The 26,397-nt window shown below is 39.5% G+C and overlaps 2 protein-coding genes and 1 long non-coding RNA gene across 3 annotated transcripts in view; 2 read left to right on the top strand and 1 right to left on the bottom strand.

The window, feature by feature from the left end:
- The window catches only part of LOC109916290 (2-Hydroxyacid oxidase 2-like), a 69,772-nt gene extending 62,879 nt beyond the window's left edge, over positions 1–6,893 (top strand). The window contains exon 8 of the mRNA XM_048605519.1: positions 6,694–6,893. Coding sequence (XP_048461476.1) covers positions 6,694–6,698 — 5 coding nt within the window. The 3' untranslated portion in view covers positions 6,699–6,893. The remainder of the gene's footprint in view (positions 1–6,693) is intronic.
- Positions 1–14,656, bottom strand: part of LOC125484905 — a 43,161-nt gene extending 28,505 nt beyond the window's left edge. Inside the window, exon 1 of the long non-coding RNA XR_007263707.1 lies at positions 14,548–14,656. This is a non-coding gene — a long non-coding RNA (uncharacterized LOC125484905). The remainder of the gene's footprint in view (positions 1–14,547) is intronic.
- Positions 14,657–14,832: 176 nt separating this feature from the next.
- Positions 14,833–26,397, top strand: part of LOC109916291 (integral membrane protein 2A-like) — a 24,772-nt gene continuing 13,207 nt past the window's right edge. The window contains exon 1 of the mRNA XM_020516012.2: positions 14,833–14,985. Within this exon, the coding sequence (XP_020371601.1) occupies positions 14,914–14,985 (72 nt within the window). The 5' untranslated portion in view covers positions 14,833–14,913. The remainder of the gene's footprint in view (positions 14,986–26,397) is intronic.

Here is a 26,397-nt window from a genome sequence, read left to right as displayed (position 1 = left end):
ATGAACACAGCAGGCCAAGCAGCATCATAGGAGCAGAGAGGCGTTTCAGGCCTAGATGAAGGTGGTTCTGATGAAGGGTCTAGGCCTGAAACGTCAGCCTCTCTGCTCCTATGATGCTGCTTGGCCTGCTGTGTTCATCCAGCCCTGCACCTCGTTGATTTGGATATATACTGTGCCTTTAGCTCATATTTAAAAGTTTTTCACTGGACATTATCGGGAAGAATTTGACACATAAGGAAATAATAGATCAAATGACCAAAACCTTGCCTAAAAAGCTAGGTTTTAAAAAGTATCTTAAAGAAGAAGAGAGAGGTAGAAAAGCAAATAGGGCAAAACACATCTCTTAAAGCCACAGCATCATCACAGTACATATAAGAATACAAAATGCAAGAGCAGGAGATTCAGCCTTTTGGACCTGCTCCACCATTCAATAAGATCATGGTTGATCTGATTGTGGTCTTAACTCCACATTTTACCCTGCCCCTTTGAATCATTGACTGACAATCTTGTCAATCCTTGTCCCCTGTAAGAAAGGAAATCCAGAGCTGGAGTCTAAACAGTTGAAGGCACAGCCAGCAACAGTGAAGTGATTAAAATCAGAGATCAGGAGGCCAGGAGTGCAGATAGCTTTCATGGTTTTGGTGCCAAAGGAGTTTGCAGAGATAGAGAGAGGTGAGAGCATGGAAAGGTTTGAAACCTAGGATGAGTATTTTTAAATCAATTTGGTGAGTGATTGGGATAAATGCAAGTTAGGACACGCACAGCAGGGTTTCAAGTAATCTCAAGTTTATTATGGGTGAAATGTAGGAGACTGTCCAGGAGTAAATTAAAAATGTCAAGTCTACAGATAAAAGAGTATGAATGAGAGTTTCAATAGCAGACTATCTGAGATGGGGCAGAATGAGTGCATGTTATGGAAGCAGAAATAGGCAGTCCTTGCAATGGTGCAGACTTGAAGTTGCAAAATCACCTCAGGGCCAAAAGTAACATCAAGGTTGTAAACAATCTGCATTAGTTTCTGTCAGTTGCAAGAGAGAGGAATGGAGTCAATGGGCAGGGAACAAAGTTTGTGGTGGCTCTGAAAATGAGAGTTTTATCAATCTCTTGCTAATCTGAGAAAATTTCTGCTCATCTAGTATTTCAGTAAATTTAAAGTTGTAAGACATTTTGTTATCAAACAAAATTAATGTACGGAAATTACTATGTCAGAAAATATTAGGATCAAAGGTTTGGACAAATATATAGGTTTTAACTATATGTACAGAACTGGAGATATACATCGAGGAAATCCCAAGACATGGCCACCAATAGTAGAACAATTAACATTGGAAATGCTGAAGAGGTCAGAATTAGAAGAGTGCAGGTTATAGTCATAGAGTCATGCAGCATGGTAACAGAAACTTCAGTCCAACTACTTCACGCCAACTTTGTTCCCAAACTAAACCAGTCCTACTTCCCTGCATTTGACTCATATCACTCCAAACCTTTCCTATTCATGTACTTATTCAAATGCCTTTTAAATGTTGTAACTTAACCTGCATCCACCACTTCCTCTGGCAGTTCATTCCACACACAAATTACTCTCTGTGTAAAAATGTTATTCCTCATATCCTTTTTAAAACTTTCTCCTCTCATCTTAAAAATATGCCCCCTAGTTTTAAACTCCCCTATCCTAGGGAAAAGATCCTGCTATACAACTTATCTATGACCCTAGTGATTTTATAAACATCTATAAGGTCACACAGTTGGAGCAGACTGTAGAGATAATGCTGGGTAAGACCATGGAAGGATTGAAATGTTATAAAGACAATTGCATAAAAACATTGCATTAAATTCACATTTCCCATTTTAAAGGATTAGAATTCCTTTGTCTAGAAAATGATAAGATCAAGAATAACAACAGTAGCATAACTTCACAAACTAACTAACCTCCACACCAGCAGCATATGGGTACCATTATGATACGGGATTGGGCCCAGTGACAGTAACATGGAGGTTGTCAGATCAGACAGAGGGGTGTGTGTCAGATCTTGGGACGCAGGTGTCAGGTCTCCGGGAAGGAGTGTCTAGTCCTTGGACATGGTTGTCAGGTCCTGGGAGCTGTCAGATCACAGTCTTGGGTGTGTAAGTGATTGGGAGAAGGTGTCATTTGGTGTGTTTGAAGTATGAAGTCAGTTTAGCAGTAAATCAGGAGTTCAGCTATCTATTTAATTGTCTAACATTTCCTGAGTAACTATTTTACTTAATTCACCATCCAAAGTTTGTGATTTTTAATCGTGAATTTTAGAAGATTCCAGGTAGAGAGGAATTACCCAGAGGGAGATTAAATTTGCTGGGCACTTCCTTCAGAGCCATTACAATGAGGATTCTGCATGATGCCCATGTACAACTCTGATTTACGCTTGCATAATGACTATTTGGTCAGTGTAAAATCTGCTCAGTTATGTTTTGGAACTGTGCCTTTAACTTGGAGTAAAATGAAGAGGGTCAGGTGACATGTTTTGAAATATACCTGACAACAGGCACGGGTGATGTGGTTGTTAATGATTAAGGGTAGGCCCAAATAGATTTGCTGGGAAGAAGGTGAAAGCTGTTCACACTTGGAGTTAATAGCAATAGCACCTGTGTTTACAGTGGTAAGATTGATGCTGTCCAGAGTTATGGAAGATACTGAAAATACACAATTGTAAATAGTAATGGTTTAAACGTTCAAGACAAAAGAGAAATTACACCTCAAGGATAGCTGATCAGCATTGTTTCCTGGAATAAAGATAATGTACAGAGATTTAAGAAAATCCTCCTCTTTGCAAGACAATTTATATAAAATTCACCGTATTTTTGTTTTTTGGACTCATACTCACTCACACTTGGGTTGAATGCTAAGCTCATTTACTGGACAATGGGTGAAACCAGCTGTAGCACATAGCTATCACACTTTATTCAAAAAGCAGTTTGTGAGAAAAATTAAGGAACAAGTTTTCACCAAACTCTTCTTGAATACAAAGCCTATGTGATTCACATTGCATGAAAATGAGCTTTAAGAGGGGATGGGTTTCTAAGATACCCCTGAACTCACAGATAAGTTAGTCTGCCAGGATCAGGTAGAGGAGTAGCAACGAGAGACTGAAAATATCTTTAGGTCCACTGTCCAGAAATGTGAGTGGGAGCCCACACTGGGATTGAAAAGATTAAACTTGTGAGGATTGAAATGAGGCTGGAAGATCTGTCTAGCTTGCAATAGAGGGTGAGTCTCCAAGAAAAAAACACGCACTGCAACAGTTCTAGAATTAAAAGTTACCACATTGGGTGAGGAATAGAAAAACGTAAACCCTCAGGAGCTAAGAAACTCATTGGACTGGCTCCAGGAAAATCTGTGGAGTGAAGTGTTTAGCTGTGTTAAAAATGAAAAGGGAAAGTTCTGTTCTGTAGATTGAAATATAAGTTGGCTATAAAAATGTATTGTCAATAGTTGTCTTAGTTTATTACGGTTAAAAACTTAAAACGTGAAATCTTGACCTCTTTTCAGCTCACAACTGTATAAATTCCATTTTTTTCATAATCATCGGCCTCTATGAGCATCATAACAATAAGTTTGAGCACTTTAATACTTTATTAAGAAATTTTATTCAGTTATTTTGATCAACCTATTCACATGTCATAAAATACAGGGCATGTGGGACTTGAACCTAGACCATCTGACCAACAGGTAGGGACACTACCACTGCACCACAAGACCGTTTAAGATTAATAAATTTTCTGATAGAGGTTAGGCACCCAGCACAAAGCACATTGAAATTCTAATTGCTGTAAAATTATAGCCGTTTGTGTATAATAAACTTATTTTGTTGTTGAAAGTATATTGGCAAACTCTCACATTCATTGACGACCAAGGTAAAACTCTGGGATCTGATTTGTTTAGTACTACCATCAGCAAGTAAAAAATGTGATAGGACTTAATGTTAGAATCCCTCAAACAACATTGACAAAATAGTTGATTACCTTATTATTGTTTGTGAAATCTTATTGTGCACAAATTGGTCATTGCATTTTCCTACATTACAAAAAAATTGTAAATAATTCAAAAGTAATTAATTAACAGTGAAAAATCCTAAAATTGTGAAGTGAATTATACAAATGCATTTTTCTTAGTAATTTGACATCTTATTTATGTATGTCTTACATCTCACAAAAACACAGTAATCTGACAATCTGTCAAGTCTCCCTGTTTACAGGGACCTCAATCTCAGATTTCCTTTAGGCTCAGAGATCCGAAGGAACAAACCTATGATGGGTAACTTAATTAGTTTGAGTGACTGAAAGAATCAGTAATGTTTCATAGCTAACAAGTCAGTTTCATTGGACACCCCAAGTTGCTCAACCCAAGTTGCAAAGCAGAAGCTCATTACTCATATCTACGCATTTCCAACCGCACAGCTGTGTGGCACAATTAGATGAAATGTTGTCCAGCCAAGCATCTGTCTATAAAAGGGAAATGCTGAAATTCACCCAAGCTCAGTCAGATTCAGAAAGGGAGAACAGAGAATAAAGTTGATAAAGAACATATGTCCATTTTTGTTTTTGACACACACTTCTATTTATTTCAAGAATATTTCCTGAACACGAATATTTAGTCCTTAGTCCTGCTCTTTCTTAGCACCAGCTCTCGATTATTACCACTACATCATATTTCCAGTGGTTATTTGTACCTGCAGCTCACCAACGTATTTAACACACTCCATGCGTTTACATACATGTACAGTAAATCTAATTTTGACATTACTACAATCTGTCTTACTTTATCCCTACCCAATAGCCTACTATTTTCTACTCCAATGATATCTATCTCTCACCTTTGCTTTTCCTCTCCAATATTACCCATTGGTTCCAACACTTCTGCCAAGTTAGTCTAAACACGTTCTTTGCACGAGCAAATTCCCCAGCAAGGTAATTGATCCCAGTTCTATTCAGGTGCAACCCTCTGACGTAACTGTAAGTGTCCCAGCTTTTCCAAAACTAGTCTTAACAATTTCAAAGCCCTTCCTCTTGCACTATCTCTCCAGCTACACATTCGTCAGTCCTACATCTATACTCACAAGTACTGCAAGGGCTAATCTAGAGATTACTACCTTTGTGATTTGCTACCTGCTTGCTAGTTTTGCTTCCCCTCGCTCCCTACACTCAACCTATAGAATTTCAACTTGTTTTCTAATATGTTTTGGTTTTTCATTGACCACAACTACTGGCTATTGACCCTCCCCTTCTTACATGACCCTATAATCAGGGAAGCAACACACCATCCTGAACTCATGACTGCAAACACTACTCCCCATTTAAGTAGGAGACTATTTGGAAATGAGAGAGATAGGGTTTTACAAGAAAGCAGCAGGAAGTTTATTTCTGTTGCTTTGGCCTTGCTCCCAGCTGGCGTGCAAATCTATCTTGATCGTCTCTCAACAACCCTTTCTACCAAGCCTGTTTGATTGCATGTTCCTGCAGTCAGTGGGTGTTGATGGGAAATTTGTGCAAAAATAATTCATCACAGGACTTGCTCATTACTCTGGTGTTGGTCAAATCTATGAATCAACATCCTTTGTCATTTACACCACAGCTCTTTTCTGTATTATTCTCACATAGTTGTTTTGGACTGAATAGTTTTCTAGTGAATTGTCTCAAAATGTCTATGGTTTAACCAAACACCAACAGTGTGGATTTTAAAATAGAAACCAATTTTTAAAAATTTATTTCTGACTTATGATGCAACACATTATTTCTGTTAATAAATTCATTACTAACATTATCAACTAAACAAATATTAGGCATTGAGTCATAACTTCATCTCTTGCCCTACCTTTCCCTTCATTGCCCCACCCGTGGTCTGGTTTGCCATTGATAAAAGGTGACACCCTATGCTGGAGGAGATTTATACAAAAGCAGCAATAATGGTCTTATTTATTTGGAAGTAAACTTATTTTCCTCTTTCAAGCTGAGAATTGTTTTATTTTAATGTTGAAGGAATTGTCATGATGAAAAGCATTTGGGAAACGATGGCACTAAGAAGAAATGTACAACATTTTGGCTATGTTGTTATATGAAAAGAATATTTCCAATCAGACCAAAGCATTCTTTGATGCAAAACAAACAAAATCTAAAATGGTGTCAAACAAAAACAGAAAGAACTGTGGATGCTGTATATCAGAAACAAAAACAGAAATTGCTGGAAAAGCTCAGCAGGTCTGGCAGCATCTATGGAGAAAAATCGGAGTTAATGTTTCGGGTTGAGTGACCCTTCCTCAGAACACCTCTAAAATGTTCACAGTTCACCTCTAAAATTATTCACAGTGCAAAAGTTCGAATCAAAAATGAAACAATAGTATTTCATATTTGTTGTCTCTGGGATGATGCTTCATCTTCCATGTCAAAAAAATGTGAAAACCTACAATGCTGTTTGAAAAAGCACAGAGGATTTCCCCCCTAATGTTTTGTCCAATATTTATTCTTCAATCAACATCAATGAAATCAATAATCTGGTCTTTCACTGCTGTATGTGAGACCTTGGTGCATAAATTGACTATCATGGTTTCTGAATTAAAACAGTTCAGTTCAAGAGTATGTCACTGATTGTAATGTGCTTTGGAACAAGGTTATAAAAGGCACTACTGAAATATAACCTTTTCTTTGTTTTCAAAAAAAAAGGATGATGCGTGCCTGAAGTTGATGTCCGAACAGGCCTGTTGCCATCCATCAAGATTGCTGTAACAATATTTAAGAAATCATGCCACAGTTTCCACATCAATGTTTTGGCACTGCAGCCTTTTAAATATTTTTCAAACCTAACTTGGAATAGGGCAGATAGCCAAGTATTGGTGATATTAATGTTTTGGATCTACAATAATTCTTTGGGTAATTTTATCTTGTTTGACAAAATGTATTGAATGAAAATCTTAGATGATCAATTATAAAAGTTATATATGTAGGAGTTTCCCTTTTTTCTGCACACCAGAAAACACATTACATTCTTTGTAATGCATCAGATTGAAAGTTCTTTCTCAACTGTAGACATTTGCAGGGCCCAGAATTTTCCATGAACGCATCCTGCTCCCTCACTGTATTAATTCCAAAGTGTAGCAAAAAACCCATCCACTGAAACAATGTTTTTGCCACTTTTCCGGTAAAACTGCAATACTGGGTAAAATATCAGTCCAAAGGAAATTAACAGCTGCATTAAAATTTTTCTCCACCATTCTAATTTTTGGCTTAAGTCCATTTTATATATTTATTCTTTCATGATATATGATTGTTGCTGACTGGGCTAACATTTGCTCCCCCTTCCTAACTGGCCTTGATGAGGTGATGGTGAGCCACCTTCATTAACCAGTGCAGTCCATTTGGTATATGTAAATCTACTGTGCTATGAGAAAAGCATTGCCAATGTTTTAACCCAGCCATACTATCAAGACAGAATGATGTGTGGCTTGGAGGGTTACTTGCAGTTGGTAGTTCTCCCGTGCATCTGCTGCCCTTTCTTAAATGGTAGAGATCATTAGTTTGAAAGGTTGTGTCAAATGAGCCTTGGAAAGTTGCTGCAATGCTTGTATAAGGTACACACTGCAGCCACTCTACACTGGTGCAGGAGGGAGTGAACGTTTAAGGTGGTGAATGATGTACTGATCAGTGGACTGGATGGTATTGATGGCAGCACCAGCAAGGCAGGCAGTGTTTAGGCTCCTGGGCCCATCTGCTCCAGACTGGCTGCTTCCTTCCTCTTTCCTTACCCTTTGTATCTTCTTTATTTTTCTTTTTCTTCATCTGTTTCCTGTTGATGGCAGTGCAGAAGGTGACATTGCGGAGGAGGGCGGCCAGAGTGGGACTCTTGGCAGGACGGCGGCCCAGCCTGGCAGCAAAGCCAGGGACTTCTGGTTGTGTTAGGCCTCACGGCGGTGGCGGTGTGGTATGCCTAGACAGGGGGACTCCAGGTCTCGGTGAGGCAGCGATAGCAGCTCCTGGTTGCGGTAGGCCCAGACCCGAGGGCGCCTGGTTGTGGCACGAGTGTGGGTCTAGCCCAGCATCGGTGGCCTTTCGGTGAGGTGGGCCCAGCAACCAAGAGATAGTGCGTGAAAGTGGTTACTCTGACATTGGTAGGTCCGGCGCTAAAGGCGTTGGTCAGCCGGCTCAGGGCTCAGGACTCGTGCCGGATGCTGCAGAACGAAGATGGACTTTTTATCAGCTATATCTTTTTATTCTTAAACTGTTCAAAATGGTGCTGGATTGTGGTGGCAGTTGAAGCTTTCCATTCTATTTTACAGTGTTGTAAAGTTTGTAGAGTACAAATGACAATTAATCATCATTCATTCTTCAGTGTTGTCAGAGTAACACTCGTCCAGGCAAGTGGCAATTATTCCCTCACACTACTGACTTGAGCCTATTCAACATGTTTTGCAGAGTCAGGAGGTGAGTTACACTTTACTTTACACCAGCTTCTGACTTACTCTTTGTTGCAATGGTATATGTATGGGGAATGAAAGTAGATTCAGCTCAATGGTAGCCCTGAGGATGTTGATGGTTAGGGACTCATCAGTGGTAACATTATTGAATCTGCTCAGTGTTGAGAAGCCATATCTTGGCATCAATAGTCATTGCACTTCAAGAGTTAATCATGCATGTAAAATGCTTGGAGGTGGTTCTCAGAGATATGCTACTTTTTTATATCCATACATGGAATATGAGCATCACTGACTGGGCCAGTATTTATTGTCCATCTTTACTTTTCCTTGAAAAGGTGGTAAGCCACCATCTTGACCTGGTTCCAGTACATCGACACTGTGTTAGGGATGGAGAGAATTCAAGGTTTATGATCCAGTGACACTGAAGGAAGGGCAATATATTTCCAAATCAGGATGGTGAGTGGACTGGAGTGGAACTTGCAGGTGCTTGTGTTCTCATGTATCTGCTGCACTTGTCCTTCTAAATGGTTGTGGTCATGTGTTTGGTAGGTGTTGTGTGAGGAGACTTTCTGCAATGCATCTTGTAGATGGTATAGACAGCTGCTACTGTGCATCAGTGATGTGTGGGCAGCTTTGTCCTGGATGTTGTCAAACTTCTTGAGTATTATTGGGGCTGCGTTCTGTCAGGTAAATGGAGAGTATTCCATCTCATTCCTGACTTATGCCAGATAGATGGCTGGCAGGTTCTGGGGTGTCAGGAGCTGACTTACTTGCTGTAGGATTCCTAAAGAGCAAACAACAGTACAGCACAGGATCAGGCCCTTCAGCCCACCAAGCCTGCGCAGATACATGACACCTTTCTAAACTAAAAACCTTCTGTCTCATCACAGTTCATTTCCCTCTATTCCCTGCCTATTCATGTATCTGTCAGGATGCCTCTTACGTGTTGCTATTACTATCTGCTTCTATCACTTTCTCTGGCAGCACATACCGAGCACTTAATGTCCTCTGCATAAAAGACTTACCTGTCACATTTCCTAGTCTCTGACCTACTGGATCAATGGATCATGTTTTCCTGGATGTTGATTACGGGTATTCAGTGATGGTAATGCCATTGAATGTCAAGAAGTGATGGTTAGATTCTGTCTTGTTGGAGATGGAAATTTTCTGGCACTTACATGGTGTGAGTTACTGCAGCATGTTCACAAGGAATACTGCCAAGTTTTCGGACATAATGAGATTGGTCAGTTTTTTTCAGATATATCAGTGCTATGCCATATAGTAGATGCACTGCCCCTGTGGCCACTGGCAGCTGTAAACACAGTTCCTCATGGTTGTTAGATAACAGGTGTAGAGCTGGATCAACACAGCAGGCCAAGCAGCATCAGAGGAGCAGGAAAGCTGACGTTTCGGGCCTAGACCCTTCTTCCTGCTCCTCTGATGCTGCTTGGCCTGCTGTGTTCATCCAGCTCTACACCTTGTTTTCCTGCTCCTCTGATGCTGCTTGGCCTGCTGTGTTCATCCAGCTCTACACCTTGTTATCTAAGATTCTCCAGCATCTCCTCAAGGTTGTTGCCAGGTACATTTGACAGGAAATGGCATTTATGAGTGATGACTGCAATATGTTAATCTGCGACCTCTGCATAACAGCTGCAGCCACCTCTGCTAACAATCTGTCAAAAGAGCTGTATAGTAAAAAAAAATTGCAATGGTCCCCAGCTATTTTCAGGGGCAAAACCCAGCTCAAGTGCCAGGATTGTACTTTTAGCCTTTGTGCAGTTTGAGAGGTGTAAGGGGCTGAAACATTCTATGTTGGACAACCTCAGTTTTACAGAAGGTAGAATGTTGGAGGTGTACTCAAATAATCAAGTCCTGAGGTAACAAGGGAACAGAGGATCTCAATAAAAGATTAGGCAAAGTAGGGTGAGGTCAAGTGATGTTAAGTTGGAAACAAGCAATCTTAACAGATGCTCATTGTAGCTGCAGTCTCAAATCATATGAAACTGAAGTTGCAAACAGTCCACATCAGCCTGAGATAACTATCAGAGAGGATGAAATCAGGGACATGTCGGTAGAGTTTGAGGCAGGAACTGTTGATAAATGGCTGCTGTTTTCCCAATTTTTAATTGGAGGAAGTTTCTATTTGTCGAGTACTTGAAGTAAGAAAGGTAAACTGACAGTGTACGGACTGTAGAGGGGCTGAGAGGCATAGAAATGGACATCATCGGTGTATGTATGAAAGATAACGTTTTCAGATGGCATGTGGATGAGAAATAGGAGGGGAGTCTCTCAGGATCGAGGTTGACTTGCTCCTGCTCCAATTTGATGGGCTCTGTCAATAAGTCCACATGTGGGCTGATGATTCTTCAAAGTTCAGGTCGATGAATTGCTTAGTAGTTCCTGTGTTCTCCAATGCTTCACCCTCACCTCTGTATTCCTTAAATAAGTATCTTGATGTGCTTGGTGCATTCCCGAATGAACCTTCTTCATGTTGGCCAGTCATAAGTCAAGGGTTGACATGCGTCAATGGAGATATTTGATTTCTACGGAGATGCCTTGAGGACATCACTCAAGTGGTTCCAATACCCTCCTGGGAGTCTCCTGCCATGACTGAGTTGTGAGTAAAGCAGTTTCCTCGAGATCCTTTATGAGCATCAGAGATAACTGTGTGGGTTTGGAAAGGTCAGAAGCATACTTGAATCCAGCACAACTGGCACAGGGCTTTGCACAATGTTTGGTGCCCATCCTTTCCAGTGCAGAAAAGTTGGTTACCTTTATCAACAAACCGGTGGACCCCAAACACAATGCACCATCGGATGGTCGATGCTTCAACTCCAGCATAAACAGTATTCACCCAACATCTGAATGCTGCAGTGGAAGTTTATATTGCTGCTATCAGGATTCTCGATACCAATGTCAATGGAGCCTCAAGGTGTCACAGAACCCTCACTATCTATTGTCCAACTGATCTACTCTCTAAAGACCACGTGCAGATGTGCCCATCTGCTGAAAATCCTTTTTCCCCCACTTCCTCCTTAATTTTGGTAACAGGTTCAGGAACCATGCTCATTCTTCCAGTCATCCTCAATGCCAAAAGGAAGTCTAACTAGGCCATTAATATCTGGGAGCAACTAATACGTGCAGAAACCTTGCAGTCAGCAAAAAGAACATCAGCTTTTGCTATACCACTTCCTGTAAACATTTGTAACTTGAAGCAACCATGGAAAGTACCATTCACAGAACTGTAGAAGAAATCAACTAGCAACTACTTTGTAAGTCATTGATTAAAAACAAATGAACTACAGATGTTGTAAATCAGAAACAAAAACAGAAGTTGCTGGAAAAGCTCAGCAGGTCTGGCAGCATCTGTGAAGAGAAATCAGAGTTAACATTTCAGGTCCAGTGATCCTTCTTCAGAACATATGTTCAGCTGTGTGAGGCATGGAGTTTCAAAATGACACTGCTTGTGTCAAATCAGTGTTGCATACAGATTAACCTCAAGATCTGCCTGCTGTCCGTACTTCCAACCAACATTACTGCCTTCACCAGTATGGAGTCTGGAGCGATACATAACAAATGTGCACACGTGCAATAAGCACTATGTTAGTCCCGATGTCATTGTCGGACTCAAACAACAGGTGCTATCAAGCCCAGTTTTGCATCCAAGAGTTTAAAATAAGATATTATCTAGGTCGTAAATTTGACCCAAGCTTATAAATCATTATTACTCAAAAATATTTGGTTGTCTGAACGTTTGAGCAACAAACTCACTTTGAACCAATACAGACACTGCGGAAGTATATTTCCACAGAGATTCTGCTACTAGATCACTGTAACTTTGACAGAAGAACAGCAAGAAATCTGTTACCTCTTATTTTCACTGTCCAATACCCTCCTAGCCAATTTCCCACTTTACAAACTTAAGCTCATCAAAAACTCAACTGCTCACACTTTAAAATGCACAAGTAGTGTACACCTATGTTCATTAACTTATACATTGCAATTATAACATTTCATCTTTATTTTTAATTGCTTCAAGCTTTCACTTCCTCTCTGTCTCTACAAATTGTTTTGTTAGCCCTATTTTACACTTCTCCAATTTAGATCTCTTAAGCATTCTTAAATCTCTATGCTTCATTGTGTCTTCAGCTGTCTGTACGCTAAGGTTTTGCAATTCCCATCTAAACCTTTCCACGTTTCTTTCATCCCATAATTCACTTCCTGAAACCTACCCAATGGACCAAACTTTCTCCATTTCCCAACAGCTTGTTGTATTGTTGGGTGTCAATTGGCTGATTATGCGCATGTGAGGTGTAAGGCACCCAATTGGGTTTTAATTTCTGTGTCATTAGCCATGATAATCAGTGAAAGGATTAAAATAAAGAAAAAAGAACATTGTCTTTAAAGTGCCAATTCAGCCTTCAGCCAACTCAGGTAACAAATAAGGACCAAGATCTTTAACCTGGAACTAAGATTGTAGTTTACTCAGCAGTGGTCCCCTACTTTGAAGACTTGGACAACAGAGACCTTAAAAGACTAGAGGAAATATCACAACATCTTTCAGATCTGGTGTCATAAAGCCAGCCTAACAGCCATCCTCTCCTAAGTCAGTTTTTCCCACTTCAAGATACTAATCACTCAAATCCAGCTCAACTGAGCAGAACATGTTGTTCATATGCTAGACACCAAACTTTTGAAGTGGCTGTTCTACTTGGAACTCCGTTGTGGCAGAAGGTCCCAGGAGGAATGCAAAAACAGTTCAAGAATATCCTCAAAACACCCTGAAGAAGTCAACACCCTTGTCAACTCAAAGAAGTCCCTGGCTTTTCACTCACAACAGAGAAGGTAAATTCAAAAAGGCATAAAACAGATCAAGGAACACACAATGGCAAAGAATAGGGTCAGAGAATGCACACAAACCTTGCAACTCCTCCACCAAACCAACGAACCACCTGCTGCCCTATGTGTGGCAGAGTCTGCAGATCATGCTTTAGACTTAGCCACCTTAGAACCCATCAAACAAGTCATCCTCAAATCTGAGGGACTGCCTAAAAAGAATATATATGCTCACACATATTTAAATAATATACAGAAATAGAAGAGCGTGAGATTAACTGGAGAGATAGTAAGCAGAAGTGTCAGGGCCCTAAACTGGAGAGGAATGGGTTTGATCAGGAAATGTAACCCTACATCATACCCAGTTCAAAACAGCATTCATATGATTCCACAATGCTAAGCAGGAATACCAGCCCCATTTTTAAAAAAAAATCTGAATCAAAATGGCTTCAAATGGAGTATATAAAAGTGGGGACGTACTGTGCTTTGCCTTAATACTTTTGCCTCTAAATAGTGCACAACTAACAGTTGGGAGAAAGAAACATCTCATTGATCCAAAGTTTCAGTAGCCTTTGATCTAACAATCCAAATGATTTCATTGGTTTCTGAAAAAGCTCTCACTTCAGCCTTTTTTAAAAAGATGTTGACGAATTTAGCAGACTGTCAACTTCATAAATTTGTGTCTGTAGACAATGTGAACTAAAGAAAAGTGCGTACCACAATCTCAATGAATTGTGCTTAAGTGTTGATGATGAAGTGTTAGTATCTCTGGTCTCGCAGAGAAGTCTACTTCCATAATGTTACGTCTGGAAAGAAGCTTGTGATAGTCCGAAATACTTGGTTAACATCAGAATTGACCGCACCCTGTTATATTTTGAATTACAGCATAGGATAATGACTGTCACTATGATTCAGTTTCATAAGCAACATATTTACAAATGAACACTCCCTCAGCAGGAGGGAGTTTATCCATAGGGCAGGTTACGACAGAAAAAAAAACAGGATAAAACGCATCAGCTTTAGCTGTGCTTATTGTTCGTCTAAATAAGCCCACTTTGAGACATGGTGAGACTTGATAAAGGGTTTTATGATCGGAGACATCACATATGCATAAATTGCAGAGGGAAGAGCAGACTGTCAACATCACGGATGTGTTTTGCGTGGGATTTATAATTAAATAGGGTGGATCGACTTTCCCGTCACACGAGGGTGTGTTTGTTTTTAAAAGAGTGAGGCCACATGAAAATAGATGACGTGTTTCCTCGCTCACCCCAAGTATATCTGCGACTAAGCGACTCCAACGGTCAAAGAGCGTTGGCAATGTAATCCCCTCAACGGCCCTTTTAACGGCTGTTAGGACAGTGACCTTTCACCTTTTGGTTTCTGTCCGTTCAGTGAATCGGAGACAGCTGGAGAAGAGTCACCGAGTCTGCGCGGCGGAAGGCGACCTGCGCGGGCGTCCGTGCGCGAGCGGGGCACTGAGTCTGCGCGGCGGCTCCCAGCGATCAGTGAGTCTGCGCAGCGCTTCGGTCTGCAGAGCGTCCCTTAGAGCGAGTGCGTCACAGCGGCCCAGACTCGGAGCCGCCGCGATCCCCGTTAGCCTTCTGTTCGCTCGTTTGGTCGATCGCCTGCAGATATGGTCAAGATCGGCTTCAACTCGCCTGTCGCTCAGAAGGATGGGAAAGGCGCTCTCCTGGTGCCCGAACCGGTAAGTACGGACTGGCGAGTCGGAGGGAGGGTGACGGAAGGAAGCTCCCCGGGATATGGCGCATCCGGCGGCTGCTTCACCGGACCCGAGCCGAGCCTCCAACCCATGGGGCGAAGCTGCTTCGGAGGCTTATTATTTCTCCGCGGCTTGTTTTTCTGGGGTGGGGGAGAGGTCGGGAAATTGCTGGAGGTATCGGTGGGGTGTGCCGCTGTTCCTTTCCTGATGGTGTCTTTGACTTTGCGTCCTATCCTCGTCTGATCACCATATGTATGTGACGGAGAGAGCCACATTCATGGTTCTAACTAACTGCCCCTGAATTTATTCAACTCCCTCACTACAAAATGGGAAGGACGGCTTCCAATTTCTGTTACTGTGGATGTTTCCGCTGCTGTCCAATGCTTCTGGTGTTCACTGTCTCTTTGCCGAGTTCCCAAACGCTTTCGATTGTCAATAACTGTCCGGTAAACATTGAGACTGCATTACCCAAAGCAATCAAATCCATAGCCATGCAATCTCTGGGTTATCAGAGTATTTTCAGCCCAGCAATTGAAAGGCTGAATAAGATTCATATTGTGGCATCTTCGGGTAATATCCCTGGCTAGATAAAATAGAACGCTTTGATGGATGTTTTCTGATGACATCCCTACTGCAGTCTATAAGAATCTTCTTTTAATGCCTTGATTACTATTTGCATGAACAGACACTCTTAAAACTGTTCTGTAAGTAAAATTAGGTGCCAACCAGATGTTTCCAGACTGAAAGCACAGTACTGTGGATTCTGGAAATATGAAATAAGGCAGACCTGGAAAGGTTCAATAGGTGTGGAAACATTTGTGGAGCAAATATTAATTACGACTTCAAGCACAGTATAATTCCTCTTTGGATCAGTTTGAAGGAATAATCATATGAATTGCAACATTAACTCTGGCAACATCTGTGGAGGGAGAAACTGACCACGGTTTCTCCAGCACTTTTTATTGTAGATATTCATAGAATTTTGATTGTTCACTTCTTTTCTAGTAAAGCAATCTGCTCTAAGAAGTGATTGAGGTCCATTAGAGGTTTTCTTACAAATTCATTATAGATTTTTGGCTTTGGGCATTTCAAGAATTTCACTGATGAAAGTGAATTTCAAAGATGTCACTGCTTTGAAATGTGTAGGATGTATCATGTAAATAAACGTATCTGTGGAATTTGTGTTGTCAGTGCTCCTATTTAAGTGTGTGTTCTACTTTCCTATAGATTATATAATAAAACCTTACTCCAGCTTTAAATTTAACGTGAAGCATGTTTTATTATAAATATCTTGAAAATGTGAATACTTGTCTAAATAACCTCTTTTATTGAACAGGACCAGCTTTATAACACCCACATATTAAAATTAGTCTTTTTATTAATTGTAGCCTAGTTAATTAATGCAGTAAGGCATAGACAGCTTTCTTATAAAGCTGCTAATGTGTACTTTCTTAATCACTGTTCTAGTTAGCTACTCTTGACAAGTCACGTTGTTATAGCAATGTTGTGAAAATGTATTTTGACGGCATTTTTAAAATGTCAGTGAAATTTGCATGGATACTCAGGTGTATAATGCAAGTATAATTGCATTATGTAAGAGTACACTAGTGAAAATAATTGTTGAATGTGACTTATTTTCCATATTGCTTTGTCTCACACATTTTGATGGAGAAACTCCATGCAACCTAATTATCATTTAATGATTCATGGTAATTAACATTTTTTTTGAGATATTACGTCTAACTGGAATGATGCACTTCCCTTTTGATCTTTGCTCTGGAATTGATCAACAATTGAATAATGTGCCCTATCTTTTTATTCTTTTAGACTGAATTTAATTATTTCTGGAATGTAGATTAGCCTATAGTATAAATGAATTAAATTGGGCAACAAGAGGATTGGTTGAATAATAGAATTTATTCCAGTGTGATGTAGTTATAATGGAAATTCTGATAAGACACCCAAAGTGCATGTTATCACTTTTGAGTTTTCCTAATATACGCAAATTAAGTTTCAAGAGATGAAGCAATTTTAGCAGGACTCTATGAAACCATGCGCAGCGTCCTGTTTTTCTAACTACCTTGTACTAGAAATGTGTATTTGATGCAGTGTAACAGTTTTTTGAGCAAAATCTATTCTTGCAGCATTTTTTTTCATTATGGTGTAGAAACAGTCATTAGCTAGGACAAATGTTACAAACATGTAAACTTATGAATTCGGAACAGAAGTAGAGCATTTGTCTTCTTGAACCTGCTCTGACATTCACGACTGATCTTCTCTGTTTGTGTTTGAATTCTGTATTCCAAATATGCTCCAAGTAACCTAAAATTTTTGTTAGGAAAGCCAATCAATTTACCTCCAATTAAAATGTTAAAAGATTTTACCTTCTAAGGCACAGAGTTCCGAAGTTGCATACTCCTCAAAAAATAAATTTCATCTTGCCTCAAAACAACAACCCCTAATTTTAAGACAGCATCCCTAGTTCTGTACTATTCAAAAGAGGATATGTCATTTCCATGTTCACCTTGTTAGAACTGTTCACAATTTTATAATTCAATCAAGCCACTTCTCTCTCTTTTTAAACTCCAGTGAAAATAAACACAGTATATTCAACCTATCTTCATAAAACAGCCTACTGGTTATGTAGCTTGTAAACCTCCTCTGAAATGTTTCCAGTACATTTCATCCTTTCTTAATTGAGAAACTGTCTACAGTTATTGATGTGTGGTCTCGTCAGTGCCCTGTTTAATTGAAGCATGACATTTTGGTTTTATGTTCAGTTCCTCTCCTGATAAAGGATAAAGTTCTTGTAACTACCTTAAATACTTGATGTACATGTACGCTAACCTGTGTCTCATGCACAGGACACAGTGTACGGTTCTGGAATCCACAGTACAGGAGGGATGTCATTGCACTCTTGAGGATACAGAGGGTATTTACCAGGATGTTGCCTGGGCTGGAGAGTTGTATTGATGAAAATAGGTTGAAAAGGAAAGAGATGATTTTCTAAGAGCAGAGGAGACTGAGGGGGAACATGATTGAGATGTATAAAACTTATGTGGGGGAGAGATAGGAAGGATCAGTGATCAGAGGGGACAGATTGTAAGGTAAAGGGTAAGGTTTAGGTAAGATAAGGTTTAGAAGGGATGTGAGGAAAATCTTTTCACCGAGATTGTGATGGAAATTTGGAATTCACTGCCTGCAAGGATGGTAGAGGCTGAAACCCTCTAACATTTAAGAAGTATTTAGATATGCATTTGCGATGCCAAGGCAAACAAGGTGAAGGACCAAATGCTGGAAAATGGGATTAGAATAGTTTGATGATTGTATTTGACCAGTACAGAATCGAGGCGAATTGGCATTTTTCTGTGCTTTAGACCTCAACTGTGATACCTAGATCCCCGTGAACCTCAGAATTCTGCAGTCACTCTTTATTTAGGTAATACTCTGCTTTTCTTATTTTTCCTGCCAAAGTGAATAATTTCTCACTGTCCCACATCATACTCGCAGATCTGTCAGATTTTTGCCTGAATGCTCTCATTATCTATATCTGTCTGTAATCTTATGTCCTCTTCATATCATACATTCCCACCTATCTTTGTGTCTCCTCATCATCTAAGTCATTCATATCAATTGTAAAACGTTCAGGCCCCAGCATGGACCCTACTCATCATTTCCTGCTAATCAGAATAAGACTCACTTACGTAAGCTGGTTTCTGCCAACCAGGTAACCACCTCACCGTGCTGGTACGTTGGCCTTTCACTACCTATTTATACTTTGTGGTATAATCTTTTACGTGACACCTTATCAATGCTTCCAAGTACAATATGCATGCAGGCTCCTCTTAGCCACAGCACGTGTTACTTCCTCAAAGAACTCCAATAATCTGGAGAACCGTAATTTCCCTTTCGTAAACCCATGCTTGACGCTTTCTAATTTTTTTTTTGAATTTTTTTAAGTGCCGTGCTATTACCTCCTTAATGATCAGCATCTTGTGTACATATCTAAAAATTGTTTCCTCTCTCAAAGGTTCCTTCAGTAAAATACTTGAAATCAATGAAATGGCACTGTGAAAGCTGGAGTCGAACAGCTTCTTCCAATATTGGTTGATTAATTTGCATTTATTTTATATATTTGGATGTTGGCACCACTGGTAAAGCTGCTATTTATCCATGGACAAGGAGAACCACGACTTCGACTGGGACAACCCCAAGATCCTGGGACAGGCTAGGCAGGAGACACAAAGATAGGTGGGAATGTATGATATGAAGAGGACATAAGATTCCTAATGATGACTTAAGTAGAGATTTGTTATACCTCAGTGGTGTAGGCAGAGACAAGCACGAGAATTCCTGGAAGCATGGCACTCCACGAAGCAGGCTATTAATAAACACATTGAACTCGACCCCATATACATTCCACTGCGGAAGAAACCCAGAAGTGAGGCAGTCCATTGCAACGGACCCCAGAGTTTAAAAGCCAGGCGGGACAACACACCGACGCTTCATCAGAGGCTGCACTGAGGATGTTACCAAGCACGGTAACGAAACGTATGCAGAACAACAAACCAGCTCAGCGAGCCAACCAACCTCAACACCCACAACCCGAGCTACAAATCTACTCCAAAATCTTAGAGCTGCTGTTTATCACCCATCCATAATTGTGTCTTGCAGTGGTGGTGAGCCACCTTGTTGAGTCACTGCCGTTCAATTGATGCATCCACTGTGCTTTTAAGAAGGGAGTTCCAGCATATCAATTTAAATATCCATATTTTTAATTAACATTAAGTTAAAATAAACAGTTCACAACAAATTCTTGAACTGGGCAGCAGTATGTTAGGGTAATTGAATTTTTTGAACGTTTACCATACACTAAAAAATAGCCAGTCAATGGTGAATTCTAATTTTAAGATGTAATGATTTTTATTGCAGCAGCTGTAGATGATACCAGTATGCAGCATTTTGACAGCTACATTACAGAGTAATAATTTTAGAAGCAGTTGTGAGCAGCAGAATGTTTAGAAAGGGCTTGGAAATAATTGTGTGGCAAATGCAGATTAAGAAACTTTACCCAACAAATCTGTTTATTATTTTTCAATACATCTATTTTAATCTTACTAAGTTAATCTTCTGTATGCAGTAACTGATTTAAATATATAAATTTCAGTTTACATCACCAATGTGATGTAGTGCTTTGGGATGAATTTCCTCACAAGGACAGCAAATGATAAAGCATTTGGATAGATATATGTATGTGTGTGTATATAATATTAGACATGTAAAAGTTGATTTAATCCATGTCTGGAATTAATTCTGACGTGCTTGCAGCTAGTCTGGAATTTCTGATTAGTGAATTAGTTTTCTGATTTAGATATATTTTAAACTCTTGTAAATTGTGCATCTACTTAGATTCAGTGCTCTATATTTACTAAAAAGTAGGCTTAAATGTACAACTTTGGTACTGTGCTAAATTCCTAATGATGACTTAAGTAGAGATTTGTTATACCTCAGTGGTGTAGCAAGCTGAAAATCAAATCTGGTGTTTCTAGAGTCATCACCAAAGTTAAATACTTTTGAAAGTATGCAGAATTCTCCCAATTTGCCTGTCTTTCAGTCCCAAATCGATACAAGGCTTGGATTGGGTTTCTGTACTTAGGAACTTTTATTTATTGCAAATGAATAGATCCAACTACAGGTAAACAACTATGGATGTCAGTAAGTAACTCTGCTAGTTAAGCCTCTAATGCCCATGTAAACTCACACACACAGACACAAAAAAATGGCTGCTGTACGTGAAGGGCAAGACTGGGAAGGTATTTCAGTGGTCCATATCCATAGCATTAGCTGACATGATTGTTATGCTGATCAGAATGTTTGTTTGTTTGTTTCTTCAGGTAGTTTCATTTGTTTGCTGGAGGCAGGGTGAATGGGTCCACTTACAAAGGTCTTTGACTTATCAATTAGAAGTCACAACCCTCAGCAATTGGAAAGGGACAATGAATTCATTGTCCCCAGGCTTGAGATCATTTTTCCAGCAGTTTAAAGCAACAGTTTCTGCCTTTGCAGAAATCCTACCACCTTTCTTTAACATTCACCCATCCAAGCTGTTCAGCTGCCTGGGAGTTAGTTTTGGGAAGGAGAAAGCCTTTGTTATTGATAACTGGTCACAACTTCACAGGCCAGTCAGCTATTGCTGGTCGGTCAAAGCTCCATTTATACTTAACCCTTAACTCCAGCTCATCTGCAAATGAGGCTTCTGCAACTACATGAACAAGAACTTGCATAAATGGTACTTACAACAAGTGTCAGGTTATTTGCTTTTAAACAGTGCAGCAATTCTTCAACAATCCTTGGTTTTCCAATCCACAATCAAAGTACAGAAAATGAAAGGTACAGTCTTTATATGATATATAGATTCATTAATTTGTGGATTTCAGTAGCAGATCTTTGGCCTTTTTAGCATGGATGCAATATTGCTGTCTTGATTCATGAATCAATCTAATTTGACAGAACAAGTATCCTTCATTCTACACTCAGTAGAATTTAAATGTTGTGTTTTAATGTTAAAGTTTTGCAAACTATGGTAACTACCTGAAAATATGTTTTTTCTCTTAATCCTCTGGTCCACTCTCGCTCTCAAAACGTTTGGATAATTCCTGGGAAGAAGGTTGTTTTGTTTTGATGACTCATTGCCTGGATAGTTTACTTGATACTGATCTGAAAATTCAAAGCTGTCCTGAATTTACAAATTAATGGGAATAGTATAACTAACAATATTCTCCTTAACCTCTCCTCTTGCCTGAGGCATTATGAACCTCCGGTTAAACCACCACCAGTTAGCTCTCTCTAATGAAAGAGCATCATCATGGCCTGGTAGGACAATGGCAACTTTACTTTCAAGTAACAATATACCAGAATACAATATTCATAAGAGCATTGTGCCCCCCTGGTGATAATACAACTTCCTTATCAAATTAGAGTTGTTAGTTACTAAAATTTTGAAGTTAGTGAAGTAAATGTACTTTTGTCCCAATGTTTCTGGTTTTGCAGAATGCTCGTGTTCAGATATTTTGTATTTGGTGTTTACTCTAGATATGTCTGAGCAGCAGGCTGATTAGAAAAAGCTATTACACACTGGAGCAGGAGGGACTTAAACCTGGGCCTTCCAGCTCCAAGCCATGAACGATATCTGTACCAAAAGGGCATTCAAATGTTTCACTTCAGAATTAGAAGGAATGCTTTCTTTTCCCATATCAAACTATTCAGAGATGCTTTTTTAATACACCTCTGGAGCAGGTGGTCCATGACCCCACCCCCTGCCCCATCCCGCCCGTTCAGGGGTAGTGACACTACCACTGCACCACAAAGCAGCTCCCCCAACAACAGTCCTGAGATGCCCTTGTTTACCTTGAGCCAAGAGTCCCAGGTTCAAGTTCCACATGCTCCAGAAGTGTGTAATAACGTCTCTGAACAGATTGATTAGAAATATAGGTTAAAGTTTAAAAAAAACAGTACTCTTGTTCAAAGTGAAGTATTTAATTTTAACACCAGTTGTGTCAGTACTGGAGCCAAGATTAACATGGTGAGTTTCAAAGTATCTCCCCTTAGTGAAGTGCAATGATATTTTCAATCTAGTATGTGTTATTCTGAAGGAAAATGATAATTTACTGCTGAGAAGGTGCAAGTATTCTATTCTAGGTTCATCATGCTTAGTACTAGTATGACTGTCCAAACTAGCTCCTTCAGATTGTGTTGCAATGAGAAAATGGGACTCTTTCCATTGGGTTAATTTGGATAATAATGGAAATGAAAGATTAGTGTGTAATCTCCTGCAACATCCAGTTATTTTTCCCAATTGCCATTAGAAGATATTTTAAAATGCTGTGATCTAAGCAGTGTGTTGGAGAAGTAAATTCAGCTTAGTACAGCGTACAGTTTTGCTCAAGGAGAGCCTCAACTTGCACTGGAACGTTCAGAAGTTTCACCAGGAAAATACCTGTGGTGAAGGAGTTGTCATATGAAGAAAAGTTGGGCCTTTATTTATCAGTATTGAAACAGAAGATTGAGGGGTGATTGACAGAATAAATTCTAAGAAAATGTTTCCCCTGATGGGAGGAATCTAGAATTAGGCAACAGTTTCACAATAAGGAGTCTCCCATTCAAGACAGAGATTAGGAAACATTCCACCCTCAGGGGTGTTAATATTGGGAAATGTCCTTCCTAATGATCAGTGTAGTGTGCGTATTCTTGGCTGTGTTAGATGAATTTTTGGTTAACAAGAAAGCTGAGGGTCAGACAAGAAAATAGATTTAAAGCCACAATCAAATCAACCATAGTAGGGAATGGTAGAGTCAGCTTTGGGGATGAACAGCCTACTCCTCCTAGCTTAATTTTTATTTTTGTTCAGCAATCATGTGTTCTAATTAAGCAGAATTTTACAGTTGCTTAAAAATTTGTACACATTAGATCTGTGTAAAGATGGAAATAATTTTTATATTTCAGGTCTGGTTAGCTCAGTTGGTTGGATGGCTGGTTAACAATGCAGTGATGCCAACAGTGTGGCTTCAATTCCCACACCAGCAAAGGTTACAGTGAAGGTCCTGCTTTCTCAATCTTTCCCCTTGCCTGAGGCATGGGGGCGGCACGGTGGCTCACTGGTTAGCACTGCAGTCTCACAGCGCCAGGGACCCGGGTTCGATTCCAGCTCGGACGACTGTCTGTGCGGAGTTTGCACGTTCTCCCCGTGTCTGCGTGGGTTTCCTCTGGGTCCTCCGGTTTCCTCCCACAGTCCAAAGATGTGCAGGCTAGGTGGATTGGCCATGCTAAAATTCTATGATTCTAGTACTAAGTTGAATTCACCACTAGTTGGCTCTCTGCAAGCAGCCCTATGGTCCTGGATCATAGTGACTTCACTTCTACCTTTTACTTTCTACCTCAGATTTACCACATCTAGTTATTTCCCACCACTCCAATGACCCCTGTACTTTGTACTGTGGAAACTGCCCCCAAGCTTTTTCCCCAGAATATTTGTCACCCTCTCCTACTTGAATCTGTTTCCATTATTGAGTTGAAGACACCCACTATAAAAACGGTTTGTGGACTGGCTCTTCAGAATTCAAAGTACCCCTAAAAATATTCACTAGGAGCAGGAGTAAGTCTCTCAAGCTTGTTCTGCCATTCAATAAGATTATGGTCAAACTGCATCAATAATGATATCACCACGCCCCTTGATTCCATTAATGCCCAAGAATTTGTCACGTGCAACCTTCAGTGTCCTCCACAACTGAGCATTCGTAGCTCTCTCAGTTATTCAGTCACTTCTCATCGGACAGTTATTCCATTCTAGAAATCGGATTGCAAAGAAGATCTTCTGTTAAGGAAGAGACCGAAACTACACAGTGCTACACGTGGGCTCACTAAAGCTGTATATAATTGCAGCAAGATTTAGCTCCTATTAGTCTCTAATTGAAAAGGTTGCAGAATAACACATCATTTGCCTGTGTAATTGCTGTACCTGCATGTTAACTTTTGCATATAAGAATATTCCAAACCCTCGACACCAGACTAGATTATACAAATCCCTTAACTTTGTTTTAAAAAAAGCTTTTCTGCTTTCAACCAAAATGGATAGTTTCAGGGGGTTATTTTTCTATCTTATACTCCCTCACTTAACCTTGTTTTGATTTTTTTTTTAAAAGAGCTAAGATTGTCTGAATGGCTTGCTAGAGTTTGCATGTTTGGACAGAGGCTACATTACTAAAACCATTTTTCTATTTGAGCTATGTCTGATATTCTTACTATTATTAACATTTCAGGTCATTATTAATATTTTTTATCTTCAGACATGTATTGTTGAATTTGCGGCACTTGCAAAGTTCTAAAATCAACAAAACTCACATTTAATATTTCATTTGTGAAGTGTACTCCTTTCTCACTATTCCTGTTGCAACAAAGTTCTTGTAATACTGTTAAATGATATCTTTGGATTGTTTCAAATCTTGATGTGCAAACTGTTGTAGACTTTGGATAATTCAGTAGATCTGCCAATTTGGCTGAATTATGAACTGATTTCAGTGCTTAACTTGCAATTGGCAATTGTTTCTCTGAACTTGTGCGTGAATGTTTGGTGGCAGTTTTGTTTACAAAATGTTTTGTATTCAGAATTTTGTTCCTAAAATTGTTGGTATATATAACACGCCTGTTGACAACAAGTAGGTTTTCTACTTTAATCATTACATGCCTTTTAAATAGAATTCATGTCAGACGTCTTGCTGAGGCGATTAGTCTCTGTGCTAGAAGAATGCCACATCCTTGATCTTGATAGAGGAAGCAGGTGCAGCCTGTAGTTAAAACAGACTACATGAGCAAAAACAATGGTTAATTTTTCTTGATCTGTTTTACTCAGTTGAGCACAAGACCCGGAGCAGTGTTGTTTATACATTAAAGTTCCCTTATTTTTGTACTATAAGTAGACTACTTTAAATCTGGTTACCTAAAAATTGGCAGTTTCCAAAAAACAGGTGTTCTTATAGTTTTTAATTTTATAATTGAGTAGAACTAAACTGGACAATTGGATTAGGCACCACATTGGCATAATGATCTGATAGCCACTTAGTCACTTAGTACATCAACTTATCCTGCATTCCAAGTGACACTTGACTCCATCCAACATTGTACAGCTCAAATATCCAACTTCCTGAGCCAAAATTTGAAAGTATCCTGATTCTGAAGGTGCCAGATTTGACGTTCTGTACCTGTATTCCATGCTTTATGTTAATATGTAAATTTGAATTCATTCCAAACCTTGTCTGTGGCTGGAATTCCTAATGATTGAAACAATGTTTTATTTAGTAATATTGATGATCATATCATTGGTAGTACTTACGAATTTTCATCACTGCAATCAATTTCCATGCAGAAAAGTCCCACAAAGAACAATGTGCAAGTGACCAGAAAATGATTATTTTTTTAAAAAAATTCAGGAATAAGCATCAGACAACACAATGGGGACAGCTTCCTACTGCTCCTCTGAATTAGTGCTGCTGTGGTTGCGAGTTGTTTATGGTTACTGGGAAACAATGGTAATGCTGGACACCGTATAATCAAGAATTTAGAAATGCATGTAGCATGGGCAATACAGCGATAACAGACTACTCCAGTTGTCAAAGGTGAATTCTTGCAGCATGTGCAAGATGTGTTTCAGGAATAGTAAGAATAATAGAGGATCAGATTATTTTGAATTTTGTCTTATTATGATGAGAAAGAGCTTATTAATAACGTTGCTACAAAGGAGACATTGGGAAATAGTGACCAAAGTAGGATTACATGATGTTTGATATACTTTATACTGAAAGTTGGATTTTTAAATCAGAGCAAAGGGAACTGTGAATGTATGAG

Source organism: Rhincodon typus, chromosome 14, assembly GCF_021869965.1.
Source record: "Rhincodon typus isolate 14 chromosome 14, sRhiTyp1.1, whole genome shotgun sequence".
NCBI classification, from domain to species: Eukaryota; Metazoa; Chordata; class Chondrichthyes; order Orectolobiformes; family Rhincodontidae; genus Rhincodon; species Rhincodon typus.
The sequence above is the reverse complement of the archived record's forward strand: the minus strand, read 5'-3'. Positions and strand labels throughout refer to the sequence as shown.